The following is a 25,000-nucleotide window of genomic DNA, read 5'->3' on the forward strand; positions in this document are numbered from 1 at the left end:
GACAGACAGACAGACAGACAGACAGACAGACAGACAGACAGACAGACAGACAGACCGACAGAGACAGACAGAGACAGAGCCAGAGAGAGAGAGAGGTTTGCTGTTAAAATAAGAATTACTTTCTTCTTCTTCCTCGTTCTCGACTAATAAAAATTACTGATTCCTGTCATTTCCTACCTGAGTCAGTTCACAGGCTGACCCGGAGCAATACAGTCATTATTATAAATATGTATATTATATATATATGGCCAGTCCCATCTTCCGAATCCCACCTTCTGTGTCCCATCTCTCACCTCTTGTTTCCCATGTACCGTATCCAATTTTTCATATTTCCCATATCCCGGCTTTAATTCTGTGAGCGCCCTTAGTTTTTCTTCATATTGTAGGATTTTGTCCAGCATGGCTACAGGAATCCATAATATTATGTTGTCAACTTAGTCAGATCACTGCAGTCAGAGTCAAACTTTCACGTAAGAAATGTAACAATCTGACAAGACTATAATATTATATATCTGAAACACTTTGTCTTTCGAGATAGGTAATGTGACTCTTTTTAACACAGCACCAATCGTTGTATTTCAAAGACCCAGATGATAGGGAAACAACTAGTTTTAGAATATATCACTAAGAAGAGACAAGGACAGTTTGATTCTGCCAGACATTGCTAAAAAAATCGTAACATCGAGTCATAAAGAAATTAGAAATTGTAAAGCAAGACTGTGTCGCAACAATAGGTTCACTTCTTAAGTTTGACAAAGAAAATCCACTCTCATAGCACAATGTCTGGTAATTATGTAATTAATATCATGATGTCCACCAGTGACAATGTGCTAGACTAACTATGAGACTGTAATCTTCGTTGTGAATCAAATTGGGCAGCAAACACATGATTTCGATCGGTGAACATCTTGCCGTTTAAAATCATTAAATAATTTTCCTAGTTTTTGTTCGTTGATTTTCAGTTTTCTTTTCTTCCTTCTCATCCACAGCACCTTCCCCTCCCCCCAACCCTTTTCCCTTTCCCTTTTATTATTTTTTTTGTTTGTAGTTAATTTATGCTCTCTTTATCTTAGCAATTCTCATTCCATAAAATTAGCCTAGTATCATTCTGTAGGCCTACCTCCTCTTCTCCTCCTGAAACAAAGTTGTATACACACACACATGTGTGCGCATGCACACACAGACATATATACACCCCAAGCAGTTGGTGATGAAACCAACCTCATGTCCACTAGTGACGTAGCCGATCATGCACTAGGCGCTAAGCAGCAAAGTGGGCCCGCCATGGCGTTGGGCAAACAAAAGCCCAAAGAAGGATCGCAATACAGTCGAACCTGTGTAAGACGGTCACCCATTGTCAAGGAGAAAAGTGGCCGTATAAGACAGGTGGTCGTGAGGAAAACAAACCCTTCCTTTCTGAGGTCCCAACCGAAGGTAGTTGCATTGTTGTTGTTCTTTTTGTTGTTGTTGTTTTCTCTGGGGTTTTTTTCCTTTTGTTGCTGCTTTTGTGCACGGGTGACAATAAAACAAAATATGTCAGACAAGGGGGACCAAGTGCTGTGGTAAAACAAACACGCGTGTCGCTACCACTCGGAGAACAAGCGAAGCTTCAGTCACAAGTTCATGCTGACGTCCATTGTTACTTTGTTACAGAGTGGGTAAACAATGACCACTCATTGCACTTACGATTTGTGTATGGATTCTGGGTGGGGCTTATGGGTTATGAGCTAGGTTACGAGAGTCACACGCTTCCCTCCCCAGCAGCTGAAAATTAATTTTGTTACCTATTGGTCAACAGTGGGAGGGGCCTACGCAACATGATCTGTTGGAGGGACTACCTAACAACGACAGGTTTTTAGTTATGACGGCTCGCCCACAACACCAGGGGCCAATGCTTGATTTATGACAAAGAGTAATGGAGCCACTAAGGTGGCCGTCTAAGACAGGGGTTATTGCTTTGTGTGATAGGGGTTAGGTGTTGAAATATGGTGTCCGCGACCGCGTTGGACAGGTGCCCGTTTTACACAGTTAAATTATATAGAAAAAAACGCAAGGGGGGGAATGGACAGTGGCCGTTGGTACAGGTGGCCGTCTTATAGAGGTGGACGTCAGGGCATGTTCGACTGTATATAATATATATATTATACTGGTAGGGTCTGCATTATATTTTCAAATAGGCCTATAATGGAAAATATCAAACCTTTATTGCAAAACATCAAATTTGGGTGAAATCCAGGAGAGCATGCCCCCCTGAAACTCCGCCAACTGCCCATGTTATTAATTTCTGTTAAAACTAGAAGTGAAATATTAATTATATGAGCCATTGCCAAACAAAGTGGCTATTCGGACTCGAGTCTGAATAGCCTCCCATGGCTGTTTGGACTCAAAACTCCAATGCGCTGTAGGCCTTGTATGGTCCTGATTTCATTTAAACACCATGTATGATGTAAAGTATGCTGTAGGAAAAGCTTTTGTTTCCTTTAGACCACTGTTACTTTGAATGACTGACTTTTGTTGCCTTTGGAAGGGTTTTAACTTTTCTCTTTTTAATTTCTGATTGGACTTCCAAATGATCAATGATTTTTGTCCTTCTTGTCAAATGAAGTGGGTTAAAAAACTACCTATTGATAGCGTCATAGTTCTGAAACTTTTTTTCCCTGCTTTGAGCTCAGATTGCCGTTTCCCTTTGTTGTGCAGTATTTCAGATTTTGCAACTGTTATTCACTTTTGACGTCACTTATACTTTTCTTAATTTGTGTCGAAAATTTTGGCCAAATCGTAGAAACTGAGGAAGGCCAACGTCTAAATTGCCAGTCTGCTTCCCATCCGGTACACCCGTTGATTGCGCACGTGCATTGGAGTTTTGAGTCCGCATAGTCATGGGAGGCTATTCAGACTCGAGTCCGAATAGCCGGAAGTAGGGTTTATTGTTATGGTTCGTTTAAAAACATCTAGGCTTACAATTCATCATAAACTAATAGTGGATAGGGGGCTAAAGTAAAGTCAAAATTTGTGTGAAGCATTCAAAAATCAACAGGGAAAAGTGCTTTAACTTCAGACTTTCCATAGAATATTGAGCATGAGTCAGGTCCATGAGAGTACACTGGTAATATAATATATTTTAACATATAAGCTATTAGTCTAAATTAAGCCTATATCTAGTCTAGATCAAAGATCATGTGCAGTCATGTTTGAACTAATAGTCAATAGTAGTAAGTAGTGAACTAATAATAGATCTAGTAACTAGTGTACGCCCCGGGACCAGATGACATCACAGCGGAAGCCATTAAGCGCTTGTGGAAACACCAGTATACTGTGACTGAGGCGCATTTTCAACAGAGCCTGGGAACAAAGAAAATGCCCAGAAGACTGACAGAAAACCATATAATGGTACCATTATGGAAAAAAAGGGCAACAAACGCGACAGCACAACATATAGAGGTATCCCATTGTTAAGCCACTCAGGAAAAGTGTATGCCAAGATACTAGAGCAGTGCATAAGACCTATTGTAGAGAGAAATCTGAGCAAAGCTCAGTTGGGATTCCGAAAGGGAAGAGGATGCACAGATGCTGTATTCGCATTACGACAGATATGTGAGAAAACAATCGAACACAACAAAGAATCCAACATCGTCTTTATAGACAAGGAGAAGGCTTTTGACAGAGTAAACCATGCAAAGCTCTGGAAGACACTCGAAAAGTACAGCGTCAGAGGACAATTGTTAGATAATGTCAGAGCTCTATACCAACAGCAGAAGCTCAGTAAGAACGAAGGAAGGCAATACAGACTGGTTCAAAGTAAGATCAGGAGTACGACAGGGATGCGTTCTATCTCCCCTCCTGTTTATAATGGACTCAATAACGCAAGAAGCAAACCAAAGCCCAGAAAGCCTAAATGAATTTCTGTTCGCAGACGACCAATGTCTTATTCATCATGACCATCAAAGCCTCCAAAATCACACTACAGAACTCAACAACACCTGTGAAAAATTCAACATGAAAATAAGCACATGGTATACGTATCAAAAACAGAAGTTATTATCTGAAAGTGAGCTGAAACCATAGTCCCCTGAACACCCATGTTGATAGTAAACAACTAAAACAGGTGAAGGAGTTTAAATATCTTGGCAGCACTTTTTCTGAAAACGGGTCCATAGACAGAGAATTAGAAATGCGAACTCAAAAAGCCAACGCTGTCATCTACCAGCTTGCACCCCTCCTATCTCATCCAAACATCTCCATGGACACAAAGAGACAGTTTATCACCTCAATATTCATACCAAAACATTATGTTATCAGTGCCAGACCTGGACCTTAAAAGCAAAACCCATGAAAGCAAAATCAGCGCATGCGAAATGAAATGTCTTCGCAAAACCCTTAACATCACAAGACGAGACAGGCAGAGAAATGAGGAAGTAAGAGCAGCTATCGGCACTGAGTCCTGCCTGCATTACATATAGAAAGACAGAGGATAAAATGGAGTGGCCACCTGTTACGCATGTCACCTGACCAGCCAGCCTTGAGAGCTTACAACACCAAGTACTCAGGTATAAAGGAAGAGGAAGGCCGCACAAGAGGTGGATCGAGGGTGTCAAGGAAACCCTAAGAAAACATGCATCACAACAGAAAGAGCTGCGGAGCTGGCCTACCACAGATAACTGCCCCCTCGACGCTTAACGGCAACAGAGGATGAAAAAAAGTAAAAAGTAAAAGTAAAGTAACTAGTGTACTGTAGACTGTCGTCTAGTCTAGATCTAGATATTTAGGGAAGGAGTTCCACAGAGGGCCGGCCGACCAACAAAACACAAAAGAGGGGATATATTTTGAGCGGATTAGACCCTTACCCTAAACAAAAACTCTTTGCTCAGTAGATGTAATCAAAGTAACAAGCCAATAGCTAGAGAACAACAACTACGCCATTGGCTGATATCTGATCTATAGCAACAGTAACAACAGCCATCTTGTTTGACGTCCTAGAGGGATTCCCACTTTGTCAGTCATGGTGGCAACACACCGCACAACAGCAGCCTGCTGACTCGGATTACTTTCTTTGCAACTTGCAAAACTGTTCCGTTCGGTTGTCCGTGATTGTGCAGCACCCTTCTTCCGCCCAGATTGATTCTGATGCGGTACACTACGTAAACTGAGAAGAAGAACAAGACTGACTAAGCGTAGGTCTACGTGAATTTGGATACGAAAGTAAGTTCAAACAAAGTTCAACGAAGCAGTGCAAATGATCAACCGTTTTACGGTTTTGATCCGGATCCTCCATTTTTTAAAGTTTTGTAAGCAAAACAAGAAATTAAGCACTTACAAGAGATTGGACATGATAGGACGCTGAGAGCTGCAAATGGAGTAGAACTAGATCTAGAGATCTAGATCTCTAGATCTAGAATAGCTATAACGGGAAGGAGCTTGGAAACTGCCAGTGCAAACCGCGTGCTACGCAAAATCATCACTATTTTTCTAACATGCTAACCACGATCAGATGACGCGGCAGGCATCCTCCTTGCCGCGAGGTCAAACAAGATGGCTGTTACTATAAACGCTCCGTACTATAAATATCGGCCAATGGTGTTTAGTTGTCGTTCTCTAGCTATCCACATCACGGTAAGTGCCGGCCATCTGTGGAACTCATCCTGTGTAAGAGTTTCACCTGCTCCACCATGATCACCATGGCTTGTTTTTGTGTGTTGGCCTGGGGCCTGGGGTCGGGGTTACAAGATTACAGACAGCAAAACTAAGACCTTTTATCTCATCCTTCAAATTTATTTTGTTAATTGTTTTCACTTGACCACATCAGAACTCAACAGGAAAGCTCCACTATTGTAGCACTGCCGGCTGATGCAGAAGACGATGATTTTTGTTAGCGTGAATGAGGGAAATGTGTAACTCAATGAGAACAGTACACACTCAGTGGTTGACGGAAGTAAACAAAAACATAAGTTGATATTTTATTTTCCGAGTGATCCCCCATGATCACGGGGCATTTCCGTACTAAATTATCGCCTGAAGAGACACAATAAAAGCATGATTTCATTTGTGTTTTTAGCTCCTTGACCATGTACCAAACTTGCAAAAATGTTACTTCATGTGCTCCGATATAAATTGAGATTCTGACACACAGATCTCATTCATTCCTCTATTTATGACCTCTTTAATCTTTGTTACAAAGTACAAAGCAACAAAAGTCAGAGAGCCTTGATACAAAACATTTTTTTCTCTGCGCTCGCAACGCAAGACCATTCCCGTGCTCAAAATTTTCAGCCAATGTTGTTGCTTTCCTGCGCATAACCGTTTATACAAAAGAACACACCCCGGATCTCCGATACAAACAATATGGCTGCTTCCCTATACGACGCTTTGCGAAACGAAATTTGAAACTCCACCCGCTTGATACTTAATACAAATCCAGATTGCTGAGGTGCATTGGTATTGTATTGTTCATCAAAGTGTTATTTACATGTGTTTGTCCTGTGGGGAATTTCCTCAAATGCTCAATCCTCTCATTTGTGAGATCAAGGAATTACATGCGACATTCGTACCATCTCTTGATGAAAGTTTGAATCCAGAAAAATAAAAAGGCGTTTTTATTGCCAGTTCAGACATGTCTTATGAGAATGTATGAATTGGCCGTAGACCATGGCCTCTATTAGAACTAAATGCGGTATACCCTAAATGCCTTGACTGAAAGTATATTGATGTACTGCTGCTACCGCTAGCAATGGTTGTAGCTTTTTTGTTGTGTCAAATGTTTTTTAAGGCTGATTATTACAGTATTTACAGGACCTGCCTTATTATTATATATTATTCTAGAAAATCACAGGATTGATCATGTATTAGGCCCCTATAATTTAACCCATGGATCTATATATGTTATATATCCATTCTTCTCAGATTTCACCTGAGAGATCCTTTTTGAATGGTGTGGATTTTCCTTTCTCAGAATTTAAGGGAAAAGTTTGGTCTTGTTTATTAATTTTTTATATTTTTTTTGTCACTCGCTTTTAAATTGTCTTTCTCAGTATTATTTTACTTTTACGCCCCATATATTCATATTCAGATATATCGCTGGTGGAGTGATGAAACCTCGCAACCCGCAATTTTTTCGAAAATCGTTTTTTTCCCCTTAAAATGTCTTCTCCCAGTTCTTCTTCACATTGTGTCAAAAGCAGTGTTAAATTATAAAGGGAAAGTATGAAAAAAACTTACTAAAAAAACCTTGTGTATGTTTGCCCCCATGATATCCTGGCGTGATGAAACCTCGCAACCCTCACCTGGTGCGCCGATCTGCTTTTGCGTGGTTTCATCACTCCCGTTTGAGAGAGTACGCGACAAGGTTATCAAAGGAACTCTGATATCTCTACGAAATGTGTGCACAATTCTGCCAAGACCAAGGGATGCAACCTCTCAACTAAACAATCAGGCAGAATAGCCTGTCTCTGTTCATGCCAAAGAAAGATATGTGCGACCTTTGCATAATCCGTGAAGTTGGCAACATGATGCGGAGGATGTTTGAAATGCATACATTCTAGAAAAGGGACAGTGCGCAAGGAAAAGGAAAGAGACAAATTCTGATGCCATCAAATATGTCGACAGTGATGAACCTAAAACGGCGCGTGAAGATAGATCTTCAGTCTGTTCTTCTTACACCCAAACTGAATGCATCAGCCCTATATTACCAAACAAAGCTTGTCGGTCAATACTTTATGCTATTTGATGCTACAATACACCAGACTACTTGTTACGTGTGGCATGAAGCAGAAGGGGGACTTATGACAAATGAGTTTGCTTCATGTCTAATGGATTTCCTGAAGGTGAAGGAAAAGCAGGACTTTCAGGCAACCCTCAACAAACTCTTTCCTGATGAAACCATGCTACCCTCCCGCCGGCTGACTACGAGGTTTCTTCACGACAAAAATGTTGTAAATGAAACCTCGCATCCCACAGTGTAACCATTTAAACAGTACAAAAGTGATTTTTTGGCGCTAACCACGTTTCTAAGGTGTTTTCATTTATCTGTTTTAACTTTGGTTCATATATATAGATCATTCTGTTCACGAGTAAATCAGTTTTTTGTCTCTCCTGTAAAATTTTCCTTTCTGGGGTTACGAGGTTTCATCACTCCACCAGCAATACTCTACTTTTCTTGTTCAATTTTATCTGTTTTACGCTAATTTGACAAAAATCTACTACTTGCTTTCCCTTTGTTTGGAGCTATAGGATGCTTTACTTTTCATTTTATATTTTAATTTATCATTGGGTGGCATGTTTTATGCTATACTAGTACTAATAATAGCTTACTTTTCTTATAAATGCGTGTCACATACATATAAAAAAGAAAAGTATACTCATAAATTGTATTTGTACAGCCTGCCCCTGCAAGAGAGGTTAACAGCAAGATGGATACAGAAGAAGATAGAAATGAAAATCACCAACAGGAGTCATCGTTTTCCTATTCTATGCTTGAGAACGTAAGTCATTTCCCATTTTCTTTTATTTGATATATTTGTACATGTATAGCTATTCAAACAGTGGAAAATCTGCTTGCTACTCACAGGCAACAAAACAAAGTAGCATGATCTACTCATAGGAATGCACATGCGCAATTCTGAAGGGTGAAATATGAGGCTTATCCCTTTGCTAATGTTTACCATGGGGGGGGGGGGGGGGGGGGGAGCGATTTCTTGAAGTTAGTCCAGTGTCGCCTGCTGTCGTGAGTTACTTGTCAATCAAAATATTTAACACCGCAAAATTTCTGTGATGTAAACCACCCTGCAAAATGAAGCAACCCATCCACACACTGCAATGATGGCTTTAGTTTAGACACCCCTAGCACTGTTGTTACCATAACTCATCAGAATGGACTGCTGTCACTTCTCATACTTGCTTACTTGTCCACTTATCTTTGTCTGTGTGTGTGTGTGTGTGTGTGTGTGTGTGTGTGTGTGTGTTTATGTTTGCGTGCACATATATGCTCGTGGCTGTGTCTAGATGAGTGTGTGTGGTTGTATGTATGAGAGAATTTTCATTGTGTCCTGCTGTCTATAGGTTCTAGCTAGTTTTCTTTCTTTTTTTCAGCGTAGAGCTATTTTTTATGACAGTGTTAACTATTGTGGATTAGAAAGCGTTCATTTTAATGAGAGTGTGATCAATTCCAGTGGAACAGTAGTTTCTTTTGTTCTTTGCTCCAACTTTTTTTCGGTAATATTATACAGAGCCATTTTCTCAGATTTAGTCTTTTCTTCTTTCTCTCAATCGCATCACACTTGAAGTCCGGTATCTCTATCATATACTGCGCTGTCCTGCTCAGTCCTTCATATTGCCCTGCGCGCGTAGGCCTACTGCTTCTCCTGCAATAATGGAGTTGGCCAACTTTGCTGTCTCAGGACCCTGTGTGTCCGGCACTGCTGATAAGGATATTTTCCACAGTTTGGTCTATTTCTCCAGACTGGCATATCTATTGATTGCACTAGTTTAAAACTTGTTCATGACGGGACAGCCCATGGTAGTCATTTGGTGTCTGTGATGCTTTAAATCATGTTTTTATGCTCAAATTTATTGATGTGGAAACTTTTTTGTCTAATTTTTAGGAAATGCAGTCAGACAGCTTTATTGCCGCGATGGATGGCAACAATAGTCATTATGCCAGTGAGATTAACAGGCTACGTCTAGCTAATAAACAGCTCAAGGCTGATCTCCAGGCAGAACAAGGTTTGTTTTCTTTCTTTCTCTATTTTTTTTTGCGAAAGAGTGTGTTATTTTTCAATATTTTCCAATTTCTTACTTTCTTAGTCCTCGAGATGTTTAAATAAAAATTCAATGTAGTCAACAAATAGTTGTTCTGTTGGCAAAAAAGTGACTCTTCTTTCCATGATCAATTTGGTAGGGACAAATTTACATCATGAGAATTTCAACATAACATGCCTCCAAATACTTCCTTCTTATTTTTTCCGAACATTTATATATGATTTTCATAATGTAGGTGTGTTTTTCTTCTTGTGGTTTTTCAAAATATATTTCCCTGCTCACCCTTTGTTTTCATTTTTAAAATAAAATGTGTCACGATGCAATGGAATCCGGCACTAGTCAATTTTTGGTTTTATTGAAGTTTCTGTTATATCATCTGAAAGCTTAATTCATTTGCCTTGCTTTGAATATACCAATAATCTTCATCTTGAATAAAAGTGGAGATATTTGCCATTAAAGGAGGTAGGGGTCGCCTGGTTTCAGAGGTAAGACTAGTGAGAAAATGGCTGCTTAAGTTTGGTAAGTTCTATAGCTTGAGAACCTTTGAAAACTTAAACATATTTGTGTCTTTAATCAACGTTTATATGTTAAATTCACATGGAAATGTGTTTTTATGTGGACATAAATGGTGTTCAGTCCAAAAAACAAAAATTAGATAAGTTTTGCCAAACTGATGGAAATATTGCATGTTTCTTCGATTTCATTATTTTGATGAAGACCTGATTTTACCACGATGAAATTGTATTCAAGTCTTTCTTCGTAACCAGTCGTTTCATTTTAAATCATTCATTTCTGAATTTCTAGATACAGTACTTCAGATGAGGAAAAAACTGAACAATGCAGAGAAACAAAAGCTTGAAGCAGCTTCCAAGGCAAATTCTGAGGTATTTTAGAAATAATTTATTCCTGTATCAATGTGACTTCTTTCATAGAGCTGGCAATTATGTTTGCCCTGGTGAAAGACAGAAGAATAACTTTTTTGGACACTGTAATATAGTTAGAAAACTTAAATCATTTCTCAGATTGATGTTCTTATGTATAGATACCTGTGAAAAATTAACAGTTCACACTTATTATGTTCATTGATATAAACAAAGCTTCCATGAGTAATATTCAAAAGTGGTGATGCCTTGGAGATGATAGCTTGAGAATCTTTATTATAGGAACCTCCATTTATTGGAAGATTGGGTGGCAGAGGTGGGGCAAGGGGGCGGGACACACACAAGTACACCTCCACAATCAAATACATGCTGACAAGAGAGAGGGGGGGGGGGGAGAGAAAGAGAGAGTGATAGACGGATGAAGGGCAATATAGAAAGAGGGAGAGAGAGAGAGAGAGAGAGAGAGATTGACTTCGTACAATGAGAAGTGAGCATCCATTCATCTGGTAAAAAAGCAAGATTTGTTAATAATTGACAATTTTGACACTTAAAAACTTTGTGATGTGAAAAAGAAATGTAGACCATATTGACATTTAAAATTCGGTCAATGTAAAACCTCTCTGTATATTCAACTTACTATAATTTATACTTTATCCAGGTTGCATCCTTAGAAACTCAGGTTGCCAAGTACAGGTCCCAGCTGGAAAAAGGTGAGGCTGTGAGACACAACCTGGAGTTTGAGCTGACTAAAAGCCAGCGTGAGGTGAACCAGATCAAGCAAACAGCCAGAGAGAAAGAAAGTTTTCTAAAAGATGGAACAGATGATCTAAAACGTGAGTTGTCGTTTTCATTTTAGTATAATTGTGGAAGATTCCATTTCAGTAATTATAATGTGTGTGGTATGTTTCAGAACTTTGCTTTTCTAAATGGAAGCAGTAATTTCATCTTTTGAGTTTTTAAAAAATATGAGTCTTTATTTGTTAAGTATCTGTCTGCACGTTCAAGCCTTTTATAGGATTTTAGTATAGCTTCATTTCTATAGATGCAGAAATATACGTATGCACCAGATGCTTCAGTACCTACTGGCAATTTCCATGACTTTAAAAACAGTCTTAGTTTAGAGTTTTTCATGGATTTTTATTTTGTGAAAAGAAGTGGAAATATTTGTTTTGCCGCATTACAAGTAGGCAATACCCAACTTAGAGTGAAAAAGATGAAATTTTAAGAATAAGTTGTTATGCTGCCTTGCATAATCTTGTTTATGTTCAGTGCTTTGATTCTAGATGTTATCTTTGTTTGCAGAAAAAATTGGAGACCTAGGTTCCGAGGTAAAGCAACTTCAAAAGTCCCTTCAGACCTGCAAATCTAATGCTCAGGAACAAGAAGGTCGGTTGAGGCAGAGTTTAGAGGAGGCTGAGACAAAGGTGAAAAAAACATATAGTGAGCTGGACACAACTAGAGCTGAAAGGGACAAAATGAGTGAACTGTGTCGCCAACATTCCAAGTGAGCTTTTTCTTTTGTTAACAAGAATCTGTTATGTCAAAGAATTTGTTTTACTGTTATTAAGTTATTAAAGGTTTTTGAACTATATGTAGATGAAGAGTGATCCTGGACTCTTTAGTATCTTATTTCTTCATGTTGGCTTTTGCTTTGTTTTCTTTTTGAAAGGTTGTTTGATGTAGCTTTCTTAAAAATGTATGCAATATTGTGCTGTTGGACCTGAATGAATTTATGTTAGTGCATGGTTATAATGTTGGGAGGTAAAAAGAGGTTACCATAAATGAAAAAGTCTTTTGGTACCAAAGACAGGTTTTCAATATTTTTCGGTGTCATGCTTAAAAAGTTTTAGTGAAGAACTTGAAGATACTGAAACTGACTATACATTGAGAATTATGTTGTTCAAGGATTTATTGATTTATTGATTTATTTGTGTGTATGTCCAGGTATTTAGTTATTCTTGATGTTCCCATTGTTTTTCAGTGTAATAGCAGAGCTGAATGAAAAACTACAAGAATTTGAAAGTAAGTATTAGCAAAGAGTCTACATAACAAGAGGGGCCACTTCTCTCTTTGAGCCAATTAAAAAAGTGTCCTCAAAATTCGGTGGCGCCCTCTTCGCAAAAGCGCACCTTTAGCGAACAGAGTTATCCTACTTGAGTTTAAAAAATCAAAGTGAAACTAGCAAGTTTTTGAATGAATTTCGGAAGAACGCTTTTTTAAAATGGTTATGCTGACAAAAAACCTCTTCCGGAGGAAAGGGTGATTGTTTTCTTCGTTTAATTTGACTTTAGAATGAAAGGTGAGAGGTCATTAAAATTTTTTAAAACTAAAACTCCGTACTGAACAAACCCGAACTGCTGATGAACAGCAGTCGATCTGCGCACGAAAGGAGCTGCTATTCCTATTCTTCTGGAAAAACGAAAGAGAGCTTCAAAACAGACTGCAGCGCCATCTGAAGCAAAGAGCATACTTCCTGCGGACACTTTTTTGGCTGAGTGGCCCATCTTGTTATTTACTATCTTTGGTATTAGTCATGACTTTAAAGTCTGTGTAACTATTCAGTGAGGTTCAATTATTGAAATTTGTTTCAAATAATTGATGTTACTTTGTGAAAAATAAAGTTTTGCGTGAGGCATGTTTTTAAAATTGTTTTTTATCTATGTGACAATGTTTTGTTTGTATGTTGCTTTTTTGTGGGGGGGGGGGGGGCTTGGTTTAAATGATCTTAATGCGATCTGAATTGAATGCAAGCTTTTTTCCTTTTATTTTTCGAACTATTTTTGACATGTTTATTAGAATATAGAATAAGTAAGTATAGCTTACTAAATATTCATTTTTTCTGATGGCAGATGAGAAAAGAAGTGTCCTAGAGAGTCTCAGGAGAGCCACAGTAGAGCTAGACTACGCTAAGGAAAGGGAGGACAGGCTGACATCTGACCTTGAGGTATTCTCTTATTTTTACTTTTGCTTCATTTATTGTTTTGTAGTTTTTTAACCTGGCTGTTGTTATGAAGCATAGAATTTTTTATTTTTTTTATATGCACACACAGATTATACTTAATTAGAAAATCTTTATAAGAATGACATTTTCATTTTTAAAGTAATTTTCTTATCTATTCCAGAACCCTGTAATTGAAATTTTCTTAGCTGTAAAAATGTTTAGTCTTATATTTATGTCATTAATTGTGTCCGGACATCACATCTGCTGGTCTCAGAATTGTTAATGATATTCTCTTTTCCTGAGATATATTTCTATCATAGCTTTCTGTTGTTTCTGGGGAAGCCTGGCTGCTATATTTACTCTTTGCAACCAAAAGTCATGACAAGGTAAGTTTCAAAGAATATACAATTGGTTTTTTTTTTATACTTGTGATCTTTGCTGGACGTGTCGTAAATCCACCAACACAGTCTACTTTTTTCTGCTTCGACCTAGGCTGCTTTGTCCAGGAATAGAACCCTTGAGGAAAACATTGAAGCTGAAAGAGCTGCTCATTTGGAAACCAAATTCAACTCTGAAATTGTTCAGGTAATAGGTGACTTCTTTCAAGAATTTGTTTCTTAATTCTCATAACTTTATATTGAAGGGATCAAAGAATTGTTTTAGAATTTGCTCCCCTTCACTGGGAAAGTAAGTTGCCCTTTTTTTCCTTAAATTATTTGATTCTAATGAAACATTCCTCACTGGAGACTGCACTGAGGTATTTTGATGAAGTGTACAGTTCTTAGTAAAATTAAATGGGATCTTTGTTGAAAATAACCATCTCAAGATAATTCTTATCCATTGCTTTCCTTTGTTCTCTTGCTGCTCTCTCCTTGCTTGATAGTCACATTACAGCCTCTTTCTCTGAGATTTTAAAAAAATCTGTAAACATTCAGAATAGGTACAGATTTTTTGGAGATGAGAATAGCCAACCTTATGCTGAAACTATTTTTATAAGAATTTAGTGTACTGTCATCCTGTTCAAGACAATCATCGGTTGTTGAGGAGAATACTGGTCATTATAGACAGGTGGTCCTCCTATAATATGGATAAAATGCAAGTGGGAAATGGTCTCTTGAAAAGGTGATTGTCTTGTACTGATGACCAAAAGAGCAGGTTTAATTGTATTCATTATATGAAGCATCTAAATATAGATGAGTGCTGAATGATTGACATCCCTACCAGTGTCTGCTTGTGCCCCATATCTCTGATATTTCCATTTTATGTTTTCAATTAACCTGATTATCAAAGTGTGATCATTTATTTTTGTCAAAGATTCTATATTTGTGTTAATTATTGTTTTAAAAATCCTCTTACTCTACTTACAGCTGAGAGTCAGAGACCTTGATGGTGCTATTGACGTGGAAAAGTCAGCAAATACTGAGGCAAACAAAGCCATTGAAAGAATTACTCAACAAAATAGGTGTGCCTTTGTATCTTTTCTTCTTTGATACGTATAGTAGTAGTGCTGGCTTTTAACATTGTACAACTTAAAATGGGTAGTTGGACTCAATTCATTTGCTTCTAATTTTTCTCAGCAGATCTATCAATTTGTTTATTTTTCTGTTGTTCCTTTCTGTAATTTTTCTTATGTCCATTTTGCTCACACCATATTGTTATTTCCGATAATTGCTAAATGAACATGCTTAATATATTCTCTTATTGACATTGTAAGGCATGAGAGTGAAGCTATAATTTTCCTTTTTCTCTCTTTTTGTTTTTCTGTTTAATTCTCTCAGGGAACTGGAGCAAGTTTACGAAGAAGAACGAAAAAATCGCAAAGAGCTCACTCAGAAACTTGATAAGTAAGCACTAACACACCTTCTCCTTTGTCCCTTGTGTGTATACTACTGAAGATGTACAAGTGGTGGCGTGGGTATGGATTATAATATTTTGATGGAGAATGCTTTATCAAGTGTGTCGCTTTGAAATGAGTAATATTTAGAAAGCCATACATCTCTATACTTTATATTTCTGTCACTATAATTGCTTTTAGCAAAAATAGATGGAATTTTCGGTGTTTGCAACAGGCTTTGTTAGACTATAATTTACTTGCCTTAGACACGTTTTAATTTGTAGATTTTCTTAAATAGTGGTTTAGAATTTTGTGGAAAAGAAATAATTTTTGCTTAGCTTTTGTTGTTTTAGAACGCCTTTGCAGAATGGTCTGTTTTCATTAACAACTTGTGATCTGTTAATTAAGTATTTTGTTTTCCTTAAACAGTTAAGGTATTTTTGGGTAAAAAAGTGAGAAGCAAATATGGTTTTATTTTGTTTTCCTTGTTACTTTAAATGGAATTGTTGCTCTTTCTGTCACACTATAGAAAGGTTTGGGGGTGGTAAGGAGAATTAATGTGGGCATGAATCTCTTCTACATTTATGGTTGTGTGTTTGTGAGTTTATGGCAAACTTAATTTGTATTTATTTATAATGTATTTGTGCCGTGCATGCTGTTGTATACTTCATATGTGCCCAGAAGTTGTCTTTTTAGTTTTTGTTATCTGTTTTCAATTTTTCTGTTGTAATGTAGCATTTTGTCACAGCTTGGCTACAGAAATTTTGTAATAGTATTTGATCCTGGAAGTGAAGTTTTCATTGCTGTTTTTATTGATGGCACCATGCAAGGTCTTATCTCTTGATTTTGGTGCCATGTTGGGATTGTTGTAGATGTCTTCCTTTTGTACTTCTGACTTCGTTCAAAAGCTTAAAATAATATCATTATTTCACAATGTCTGGGCAGGTTGGAAAAAGAACACATGAGTGTTCGCAGACAACTGTCTGCAGAAGTGGAAGAGAAAAAGGCTGTCATTGGAAACCTGTCCAAGGAACTGGAATCTCATCAAAAAAATTTCAATGAGTTGAAAGCCGAGCTAACAAAGGTACTATTCTGTGACTGTGGTGTCTTTTTTCACCTTTGTCTTCCTGTAGCTTTGTCAGAACAACTTTTGGCTCTGTAGGTAATAGGTTTTGCCCTGAAATGATACTGTTTGATTATAAATCTTTTCCACCTCCATCAACACAACTTTGAAGGCTCAAAGGTGTATGGGGTTTTTAATTATGTGTTGAGTGATGAGAAACTTCCCGAAAATTGAGGACATTGACCTTGCAGTTTGAGCCTTTAAAGCATAATTTAAATGAGGGTTTATTGATTTTAAAAAAGCTAACTTTACTTGTTTTTTGGAGGGTTTTTTTTTAGTCAGGAGACTCTCAGGATCACAAGAAATTTAATCCCTTAGTTTTAAAGGTGAAATAAGGTTCCTGATAGAGTTTATGAAATATGTTGCTTGGACTATCTGTAATTTGACTTATGAATTTTATGTAATTTACATCAGCTCATTTTCCTATGTCTATTCTGGAATTACGAAGCAACTGTTTATATTTTGCTGTAAAGAATATTTAAATCTCTCTGTTGACGAGTTATTTTTACATTCAGTTTTTCATGGTTCATGATATATGCATAGATACATTATATTGTATAACTACCACCATTGTCGTTGATTTGTAGAATGTTTCATTTGGTTTAAATTCCTCTTTTTTTTTCAGGCCAAAAAACGGCAGCAGCAGCTGGAAGAGATGTACAGTGGATGTATAAAAGAACTGGAATTTCTTCTTCACACTTTCCATTTTGATGACAAAAAATTGAGTATGTACTATTGTGGGACTGATTTGAATTTTCTTTTAGTAAAGACATGTACAGCTGGTTATTTTAAAATGGTAACTTGTGTGCTTCACATTTTATAGTGACATTGGTAAATTTGCTACTTGTCTCAAGACCTGGAACTATTTTGAGTTTTTACATCGGCCAATGCTTATTGGTGCTTCTACTTCTGAAGAAATCCTACTATTGGGACGGATACATTCTTTTGTGTTTGTTGAAATTAAACTGAATCCACTTTAAACTCATTTACATGATGTGGGTTGAGTTTGTAACATCATTGAAGATAACAAAAGTAAGCCAGCTACCTTGAAAGTAAATTTTTGTTGGTGATTTTGAATTCCTTATAATCAAAAGTTTTATTAGTAAGTCACATAGTGCTTTTATTAGGAACTGAAATTGCTGGCTTGTATAGAAGCTTTGAATTGGTATTTAGTTCTTTTCTGAATGTTAGTTGCATGCTTCTATAATTTACTCTTTTGTGACAGGACTTGCCAAAAAAGAGGAGCCTGCCTCTTCTTCGAAAGGCAAAAAAGTTACGAATCCAGCCGTGGTTGTGGAGAGTTTCAAGCAAATGCTGATGCAGCTGAAGAGAAAGATGGATACTCAGACAGATGAGGTATAATTGTAGTTATGGACACTTTGTTTCTTTATGTAATATCCCTTGTGCAGGCTGGAAGATTTTAATAGATTATGAATTCATAATATGTGATAAATTTTGATGTGTTGGGTTTCTTTTCTGGAAAATTTAGCTGTGTTCTTAAAATTCATCACAAGAGTTGATAAAATTTTGTGAAACTAGAGGAGGTCAAGGATTTCTTCAGGGTTTGAACTATTTTCATTTTCCAGTCATCTTGTCAGCTTCATAGTGACAGGTGATGTTTAATGTTTTCGTCATGCCTTATGAAGTCTTTTGACCAATTAAATTTTTTCATCAATGATGTATTTCTGTTTTTTCCAGCTAATGAAAACAAAGAAGACAAATGAGCGGCTCAACAGGGAGCTGGAATCTTGCAGGGAAATGATCAAAGCAAAGGATAAGACCATTGAGGTGAGTTTCCACACACTGCGGCCATCATTCTACGTTCTGTACTCAAATAAATTTCTTGTTCTGTCTTTAAAAGTACAGTGTGTCTAGACTTATGGCCATATAACAACAACTAAAGTGAAAAAATAATGTGCAAGAGCTCCTCTTTTCTTGTACTGAGCTAACAGATCTGTCTTAACAGTTTGTCATCAGATATACAGGCAAGATGGGCTCATTTGAACTATAGTCATTGCCAAGCAATCCAAGCTTACGAATGTAAGCTTTATTATATTTTGTGAGGAAATGGGAAGATAGAAATTATTTATGACCAAAGTAGTAACCAATAAACAGCCTTGATTTTCCCAAGGATGAAAAAATATGCTTTATCGTCTTATCTATGATTAAAGATAAACATTGTAAATCTCTTACTTACCACTTCCAATTGTAGATAAAAAGTAAATATTTCTGTTCCATTAGAATCATTGCAGCAGTGTACTTGCATGTGAAAAATAAGTTTATTTTTCTGAAAATCCTGGTTGTCATTGAATAGCAAATCATGTATTTTTTTCACTTTGTTTATTGCATTATGTCAGTTATTAAAGGCTTAACTGTCCAATTGTGAGGTTTTTTCCAAAGAATGGTTGCTCCTTTCAATTATATTATTATTGTTTTGCTTATAGTATTGTCTAGTTTTTACTTATTAATTATCAAATCTGCTGAAAAAGCTCTCTAATTTTGTTATAATGTAGATGTATAGATGCAAAAAGACTTGTATGGACAATTTTTCTCTGTCCCTCTTGAATAAGCTTTTCTGGAGTTTGTAAAATGGAAATCAATCAACAGGAAATCATGATTATAATATGAGTGTAACATGATGTTTTTGCAGGAAACTCAAAGGAATTATACAAAGACAGCGAAAGATCTGAACAAGTCTCGGTCCAGTTATGCCGAGTTGGAGTCTACCATTGGGAAGTTGAAGACAAGTCTTCAGGCAAATGCCAACAATCAGGACAAAGACAGGACGCGCATCCAGGAGCTCAGTGAAGAGGTTGATAAAATGCTCATTTTGTTTTATTATATTATATTTTCTCAATATTTACAACTATGAATTAGTTTTGTCATTATTATTATTATTGAGGTTTTTTTTTTCAGAATTTGAATTTCCAGCTTGAAATTTTTTGTACCTTAAAAGCCGTGGTGTTCCTTTATACAAACTTTATATTTGTTTTAGAGTGTAAGTCATTCTGCTTTGAGGTACATATTGTTTTTAAGGTGTTTTAGATTTCAGTCCAGTCAATGACATAGGGGAAAAAGGTACAGGTTAAGGCTTGCAACTTGTCTTTGAAGCTCATTTGAAATGGTACTGCCGCCAACTTGTGTTTTTTACCCACTTACTGATTTATTTTTTATTGTTGTTGTTAGAAAGATTGGTTCTCAAGAAAGCAATTTTATAACTTTTTTGGGGGGTGGGGGGGGGGGGGTGATGTTTTCATGCTTGTTCCATATGCTTGTGGTCTTTCTGAGTTTTTTCTCTTTGCACCTTTTAAAATATTACCAAACCTGCACCTGAAGTCATGTATAAGTGTTGTTTATTGTTTGAATTTGTAATTTCTTAAGTGCGATTTCTTTCACCTTCAGATTATGAAATTGGTGAAAAGACACAGAGCAGAGGAAGAGGTGAGTTGTGTTATTTACGTTAACTTTGTCACTTAGTAGATTGTCAACATAATTTTTTGTCCTTTTGACTTTTTGTTTTTAATTAAATTCATGTCTGTATAGTGAATCAAATTTTATTTTCAGTGTAGGATCTTTTGTAGATTTTAAATTTTGTTAGACTAGAATACTATATCATGGCCTTGATTGTGTAAAAGTGGTGTTTTTTCTAGACATAACAAAATCATTTAGAATCCCAACCAATGCTAGCGTATTTTGTGGGTTTATTTCATGGTATGCTGCACCTTCAGCCGAAAGAATGGTATAAAAGATCTCTACAGTTGACTGGTCTTTGTACTTTTGACACTTTTATGTCTGAATTCAGTGCAATCCACATTGAATACCTGTGCTTGTTTTCCCCTCTACAATTTATTCAGAGAATGTAATTAGAAATTATTTTTTTTGCTTTCTGTTCTCAGGAGAAAATTGCTTTTCTGCATGGATTGTATCAGCGGTTATTGTCCAGTCATATTACAGTTCCCACACGGGACAAGAGCTTTAATCAGTTTGCCTGGCTGGATCTGACTGAAGTGGTTTATGAGCAAGTGACCTCGCTGGTGGATCTGCTGCACATGTCAGATGAGAAGGTTGATAACTTTTTGACATTTCTAATCTTCTTTGTATTGTTTGAGTAATGACATGATCTATTCTGTAAGGGTCTTACCGGTTCAATTTATGTAAACTGAATTTGTCTTTCTATTCATAATATTGCTATGTTTTTATTACCACAAAAAGGTTTTTAAAAAAATAATTTATAAATTATGTACTTTTTGGCTTACTGTGCACTTCTGCTTGTTGGCTGTGGTCGAGAAGTCAAGGAAAAGGAAGCTGTGGTCCTAGTGGCTTGTGATTTTGAGTTGAGTTTCTGATAGAGTAGACCTCACTTGCTTGCTTATTTCTACAATACTTTCACTGTTATCATAGTATATTGGATTTTTTTTTTTTTTTACGTGCAGGGTTTCCCCATTTCCCTTAAATCTGTCTCTCAGGTGCCACCATCTTCTGTTCTAATTTGCGTATTTACAGAATCCTCTGTTTCATTTTTAGTTCTTCAATTTCTGTTTTTAATTACATAACTTCATTGTTCCATGTTGTATTTTCATTCTTAGTTTATTATTTCTGTTTTTGTTACTTAACTTCAGTTGTTTCATGTTGTATTTTTTTTTCTCATAAAAGCTGCGAGCAAGTCAGGATTCGGGCCGGGTGCGAGATGAGACCACCGCAAGACTGAGGCAGGAGCACGAGGAACAGATCAGCCGTCTGACAGCTCTGTCCCGGGACCGTGAGGCAGCCTGGCAGCAGCAGAAGGAGGAGCTGGAGCAGCACTACACACAGATGCTCTCAGACATGCAGTCTAGATCTAAGGTTGAGATTTTGTTGCATCGAGCTTAAAGACGTTTCATATTCTTTATATTATATTTTTTACTAATGTTTCAGCTCTACCAGTCATGGCCTGTCAAAAAATATATTCTTCCTTTAGTGAAGATTAAACTCAGGTCTTTTGTGTTCTAGGTGAAAAGATTAGCCATCTTACCAAAGTCACATGTTGGTATATTTTAAAAGGCGTGTAAAAAAGAACCCGAGGACTAGGCTGTCATAGCAGTTTCTTATAATGTGAATTCGAAAAATAAAAGAATGTTTAAAGTCTCTTTTTTTTTCTTAGAAAACTCAAGTGATTGCTGACCAGGCATGGGAGAAAGTGCGAGCTACTGGCAGTTTGCAACAGGGTCTAGAGTCTGAGCTTGTGGAACTGCGGAGAGAACTGGCTGAATCACAGGTGAATTGAGCTTATTTTGTCATGTGGAGATTTTGTTTTACGTGTTTTTAAAGTGAACATATCCCTCTTGGTTTTATTTAAAATTTCTGCTGTCCCACTCTTTATTTTGTTTATTTGTTTTTTTAATCAGTCTTTGGGGATGATTGAGTGAATAGTCAGTTTTTGCTTGAGACTTCAAAATGTTCGTTTTTGCTGCTTTCATAAATTGGCAAAAGGATTTTAGTCATGATTTCTTGGAAAAATACAAAAAAATTTTATACATCCTTCCTATCTGGAAAGTTATAGGAGTGAGAGTCTTGAGTTTCATGGAGTAATTAGCGATACACAGTTTCCAAACTGATTTTGATCACATATTTTTTGGTCTCATTATTCAACCTATTTGTTTTTTTGCTGTCTCTTTAAACCTTTATTGGATAAAATGTGGTTTTATGAGATTTTCTCCGTATTTCCCTAGGTTCAAGCTTCCTCTCTCCTGTCCGCCTGTGCTCTACTCAGTGGGGCGTTCTACCCTCTGTACTCCCGGGCTTCTATGTTGGCCTCTGAGCGCTACATCCTGGAAGACTTATACTACACCTGGGAGACGTGTCGCGACCGTGCTCTCTACCTTTGTAGTGTGCTCCGTTCAGGAAAAGACAGCGACCAAGATAAGCCAGAGCGAGACCGACGCTCACACAGAAAGGTCAACCCCCTGTTGAGGTTCAGGGTTGGTGTTATTGCGGTGCTGGCTGCTAACCGTCTAGCGTATCTGGGCGAGAAGTCCACCAAGTGTTTTGTATCGTATAACTCTGGGATTGGAGACAATGGACTGTGTGTGTGTGTGGGCAGAACTGACCAAACCTCACCCAGGCAGTTCAAGGGTAAGTTTTGACCCTGTGGTGGGACTGATTAAATGAAAGGGTCGGATAAACACACACTGAGTATTTGAAATCATTGTTTTCTTGTTAGTGCATATCATTTCATTCTTTTATGTTTTGTCATGCTTTCTTTAAGATTGAAATGAAATACTAATTGATTTGTAGGGATTTTGTTAATTTTTTTGGGGGGGTTTAATAGCTTAAAAAATTACTTTTTAAGATACTTTATGTGCTTTCTTTACTTTAAATGATAATTATTGCAGGTTTTAAAATAGATAGCATTTATTTTGATTCCAACAGATGGTACTTTAAAATTGAATGTTTGTTTTATTATGGGCTCATAGTTGTTTTCTGAGTCAACAGTTTCTAATTTCTGTCTTAGGGGATGGCAATACCTTTAAAGTATTTTTTTCTGGTTAGATTAAAATTTAATGCCTTTGTTTTCCCTGGAAAATAGTTTTTATATGTAAGTTATCATTAAGCTTATGCTGATTAAGAGAATGTCCTTTCTATCAGATGTTCTTGCTGAAAAGAAGACAGTTAAATTTGCTTATCTTTCTAATTGCCCTAGGCTGGCTATACTTTGCATGTAAACAAATTTTGTTATATTTTCATTTTTTTTTTTTTATTCAAAGGAGGTTGGTGGTAGCATCATTGTGGGGAATAGGGTGACATAAGGTCAGTTCAAGTCTCAATGTTTCTTTATAGTTTCTGAAGGATGTTTTGATTTTTTAAATGAATATTTGATGCATGTAACTCAACTCCTGTTGTTCTTTACATCCCAGGACTGGCAAGACAGTTTGGTGATGATGAGAAAGACGATGAAAATTCACCTCGCTCAGCGGCCGACATTCAAAGCAGTTTGTGTGGCTGGCTCAACAGTCAAGACTTGTTAGAAACTGTTGTCTCCAGCATGGCAGATCTATATGAAGCCACTCGCCAGTATAAAAATCCTAGTAAGACTAAAATATTTTTTGCTGTGTGTTTTTAGGGGGCATTGACTTGCAGTGCTGGAGAATAACTTTGTGCTGAATCAAAATTTTTGTTAAATTTGGTTCTTTTCGTCCTGACTGCAGTTTATGCATTAATCTATCTTTGCATTCATTGCATATAATGTCCTGTTTATTAGAAACATGGCATGTCGACTTTGACATGTACAGAGATTTATTAACTTAAAAGCAAGCAAGCATTTTGGGCATATGAGTCTTTTGTGTTGTTTTTTCTTTGGAGTTGATGTTTGGATTAACAGAATATGTTCACCATAACTGACAGTGTGGGCTAAAATTAGGCATGTCTTTGAGTAGCAACTTGTCCTTTTTATGTGTGCTTCTTTGATACTTGGTTAAGTTTTTTGTTTCTTAAAGTAAATGACAATGTGTATAGATCATGCTTGGTCACTCGATCTTGTAGTTTATTTTGTTTTCCTTTAATATGGTTTTATTATGTGTACAATGTAGTAGAATGTTGGTTAGCAATGACATTATTCTTTTTTATTTGTATATTGCAATGTCCCCTCTGATTATTGTTTGTTCCTCTACTTTTCTTTTCTAAGATAACCAGATAGAGATGAGGTCTGTAGCAGCAGCGGCCAGATCTTCCTTTAGCAAGTTTGTGGACAGATTGTCCAATTTCTTCCCGGAGACCACTTTGTCCACACCCACCTCCATGAGAGACAGAGCCTCCCTTCAGCGAAAGCTGGAGAAACATTTATCCAGAATTCTCAGTGAGACCTCACCTGAACACAGGGGTACGCTAGTGTCTTCTCAGGTAAATTTGATATTTGTAGAAATCATTGTAATTTTTATCTCTTGAATTTGTTTTTTTTTAATATTTACATTTACTTTGTTTTTACTTTGTGTATGCCAGGCATTGATAGCTTGCACCGTGTTGGCAAAAATACAGCTGCAAGCTGTTTTTCCAAATTCTCTTGCTGCTGTTGTGCTTCTTGACCACCTACAAATATTTGCACAAATGGAAAGCTATGGCTTGCAGCTCCTTGTGTGATCAGGAAGTACTGGTATTTACAAGTACAGGGTGATCCAAAAAAATTGTACAACTTTTTTTGTTAATATTTTCCACCACACTGAAATTTTGCTCTTCAAATTTGGACTCAACATTTGGAAATCAAAAGGAATTTGTCTGATATTCATTTCAGAAAAATCCACAGAATAGTTTTGTTTTGCACAGCGCGTACAAAAATAACCCATTTTCAGCTATGTCCCCTTTTTTGTAGCATGGCGCATTAGTTTGCATTAGACCTACCACTAAAATTCCCAATTTTTGAGCCATATTGCATACTACAGTAGTGTAACAGGCCAACAGAAGTTTGCAATTGTTTTTCTAAAGTTTCCTTGGCCCGCTGT

General features: G+C 37.0%; 2 protein-coding genes across 4 annotated transcripts in view; one reads left to right on the forward strand and one right to left on the reverse strand.

The window, feature by feature from the left end:
• LOC101848176 overlaps positions 1-6,003 on the reverse strand; it is a 14,716-nt gene extending 8,713 nt beyond the window's left edge. The window contains exon 1 of the mRNA XM_005092002.3: positions 5,657-6,003. Within this exon, the coding sequence (XP_005092059.1) occupies positions 5,657-5,677 (21 nt within the window). The 5' untranslated portion in view covers positions 5,678-6,003. The remainder of the gene's footprint in view (positions 1-5,656) is intronic.
• A 337-nt stretch (positions 6,004-6,340) lies between these two features.
• LOC101848415 (coiled-coil domain-containing protein 171) overlaps positions 6,341-25,000 on the forward strand; it is a 29,692-nt gene continuing 11,032 nt past the window's right edge. Inside the window, exons 1-23 of one of the 3 annotated variants that reach the window (XM_005092006.2) lie at positions 6,341-6,432; positions 8,373-8,474; positions 9,594-9,714; positions 10,555-10,634; positions 11,290-11,464; positions 11,934-12,135; positions 12,613-12,653; positions 13,481-13,575; positions 14,065-14,157; positions 14,940-15,034; positions 15,351-15,416; positions 16,352-16,490; positions 17,155-17,254; positions 17,755-17,885; positions 18,228-18,317; positions 19,180-19,341; positions 19,932-19,970; positions 20,426-20,593; positions 21,183-21,371; positions 21,670-21,783; positions 22,238-22,640; positions 23,423-23,593; positions 24,190-24,404. In XM_005092006.2, the coding sequence (XP_005092063.1) occupies positions 8,403-8,474; positions 9,594-9,714; positions 10,555-10,634; positions 11,290-11,464; positions 11,934-12,135; positions 12,613-12,653; positions 13,481-13,575; positions 14,065-14,157; positions 14,940-15,034; positions 15,351-15,416; positions 16,352-16,490; positions 17,155-17,254; positions 17,755-17,885; positions 18,228-18,317; positions 19,180-19,341; positions 19,932-19,970; positions 20,426-20,593; positions 21,183-21,371; positions 21,670-21,783; positions 22,238-22,640; positions 23,423-23,593; positions 24,190-24,404 (2,961 nt within the window). In that variant the 5' untranslated portion in view covers positions 6,341-6,432; positions 8,373-8,402. Of the gene's footprint in view, positions 6,433-6,506; positions 6,728-8,372; positions 8,475-9,593; positions 9,715-10,554; positions 10,635-11,289; positions 11,465-11,933; positions 12,136-12,612; positions 12,654-13,480; positions 13,576-14,064; positions 14,158-14,939; positions 15,035-15,350; positions 15,417-16,351; positions 16,491-17,154; positions 17,255-17,754; positions 17,886-18,227; positions 18,318-19,179; positions 19,342-19,931; positions 19,971-20,425; positions 20,594-21,182; positions 21,372-21,669; positions 21,784-22,237; positions 22,641-23,422; positions 23,594-24,189; positions 24,405-25,000 lie in introns of those variants that run through there. The other 2 variants (XM_005092005.2, XM_005092004.3) reach the window with 2 other exon arrangements.

The sequence above is a fragment of the Aplysia californica genome, unplaced genomic scaffold (genome assembly GCF_000002075.1).
Source record: "Aplysia californica isolate F4 #8 unplaced genomic scaffold, AplCal3.0 scaffold00039, whole genome shotgun sequence".
Taxonomy (NCBI): domain Eukaryota; kingdom Metazoa; phylum Mollusca; class Gastropoda; order Aplysiida; family Aplysiidae; genus Aplysia; species Aplysia californica.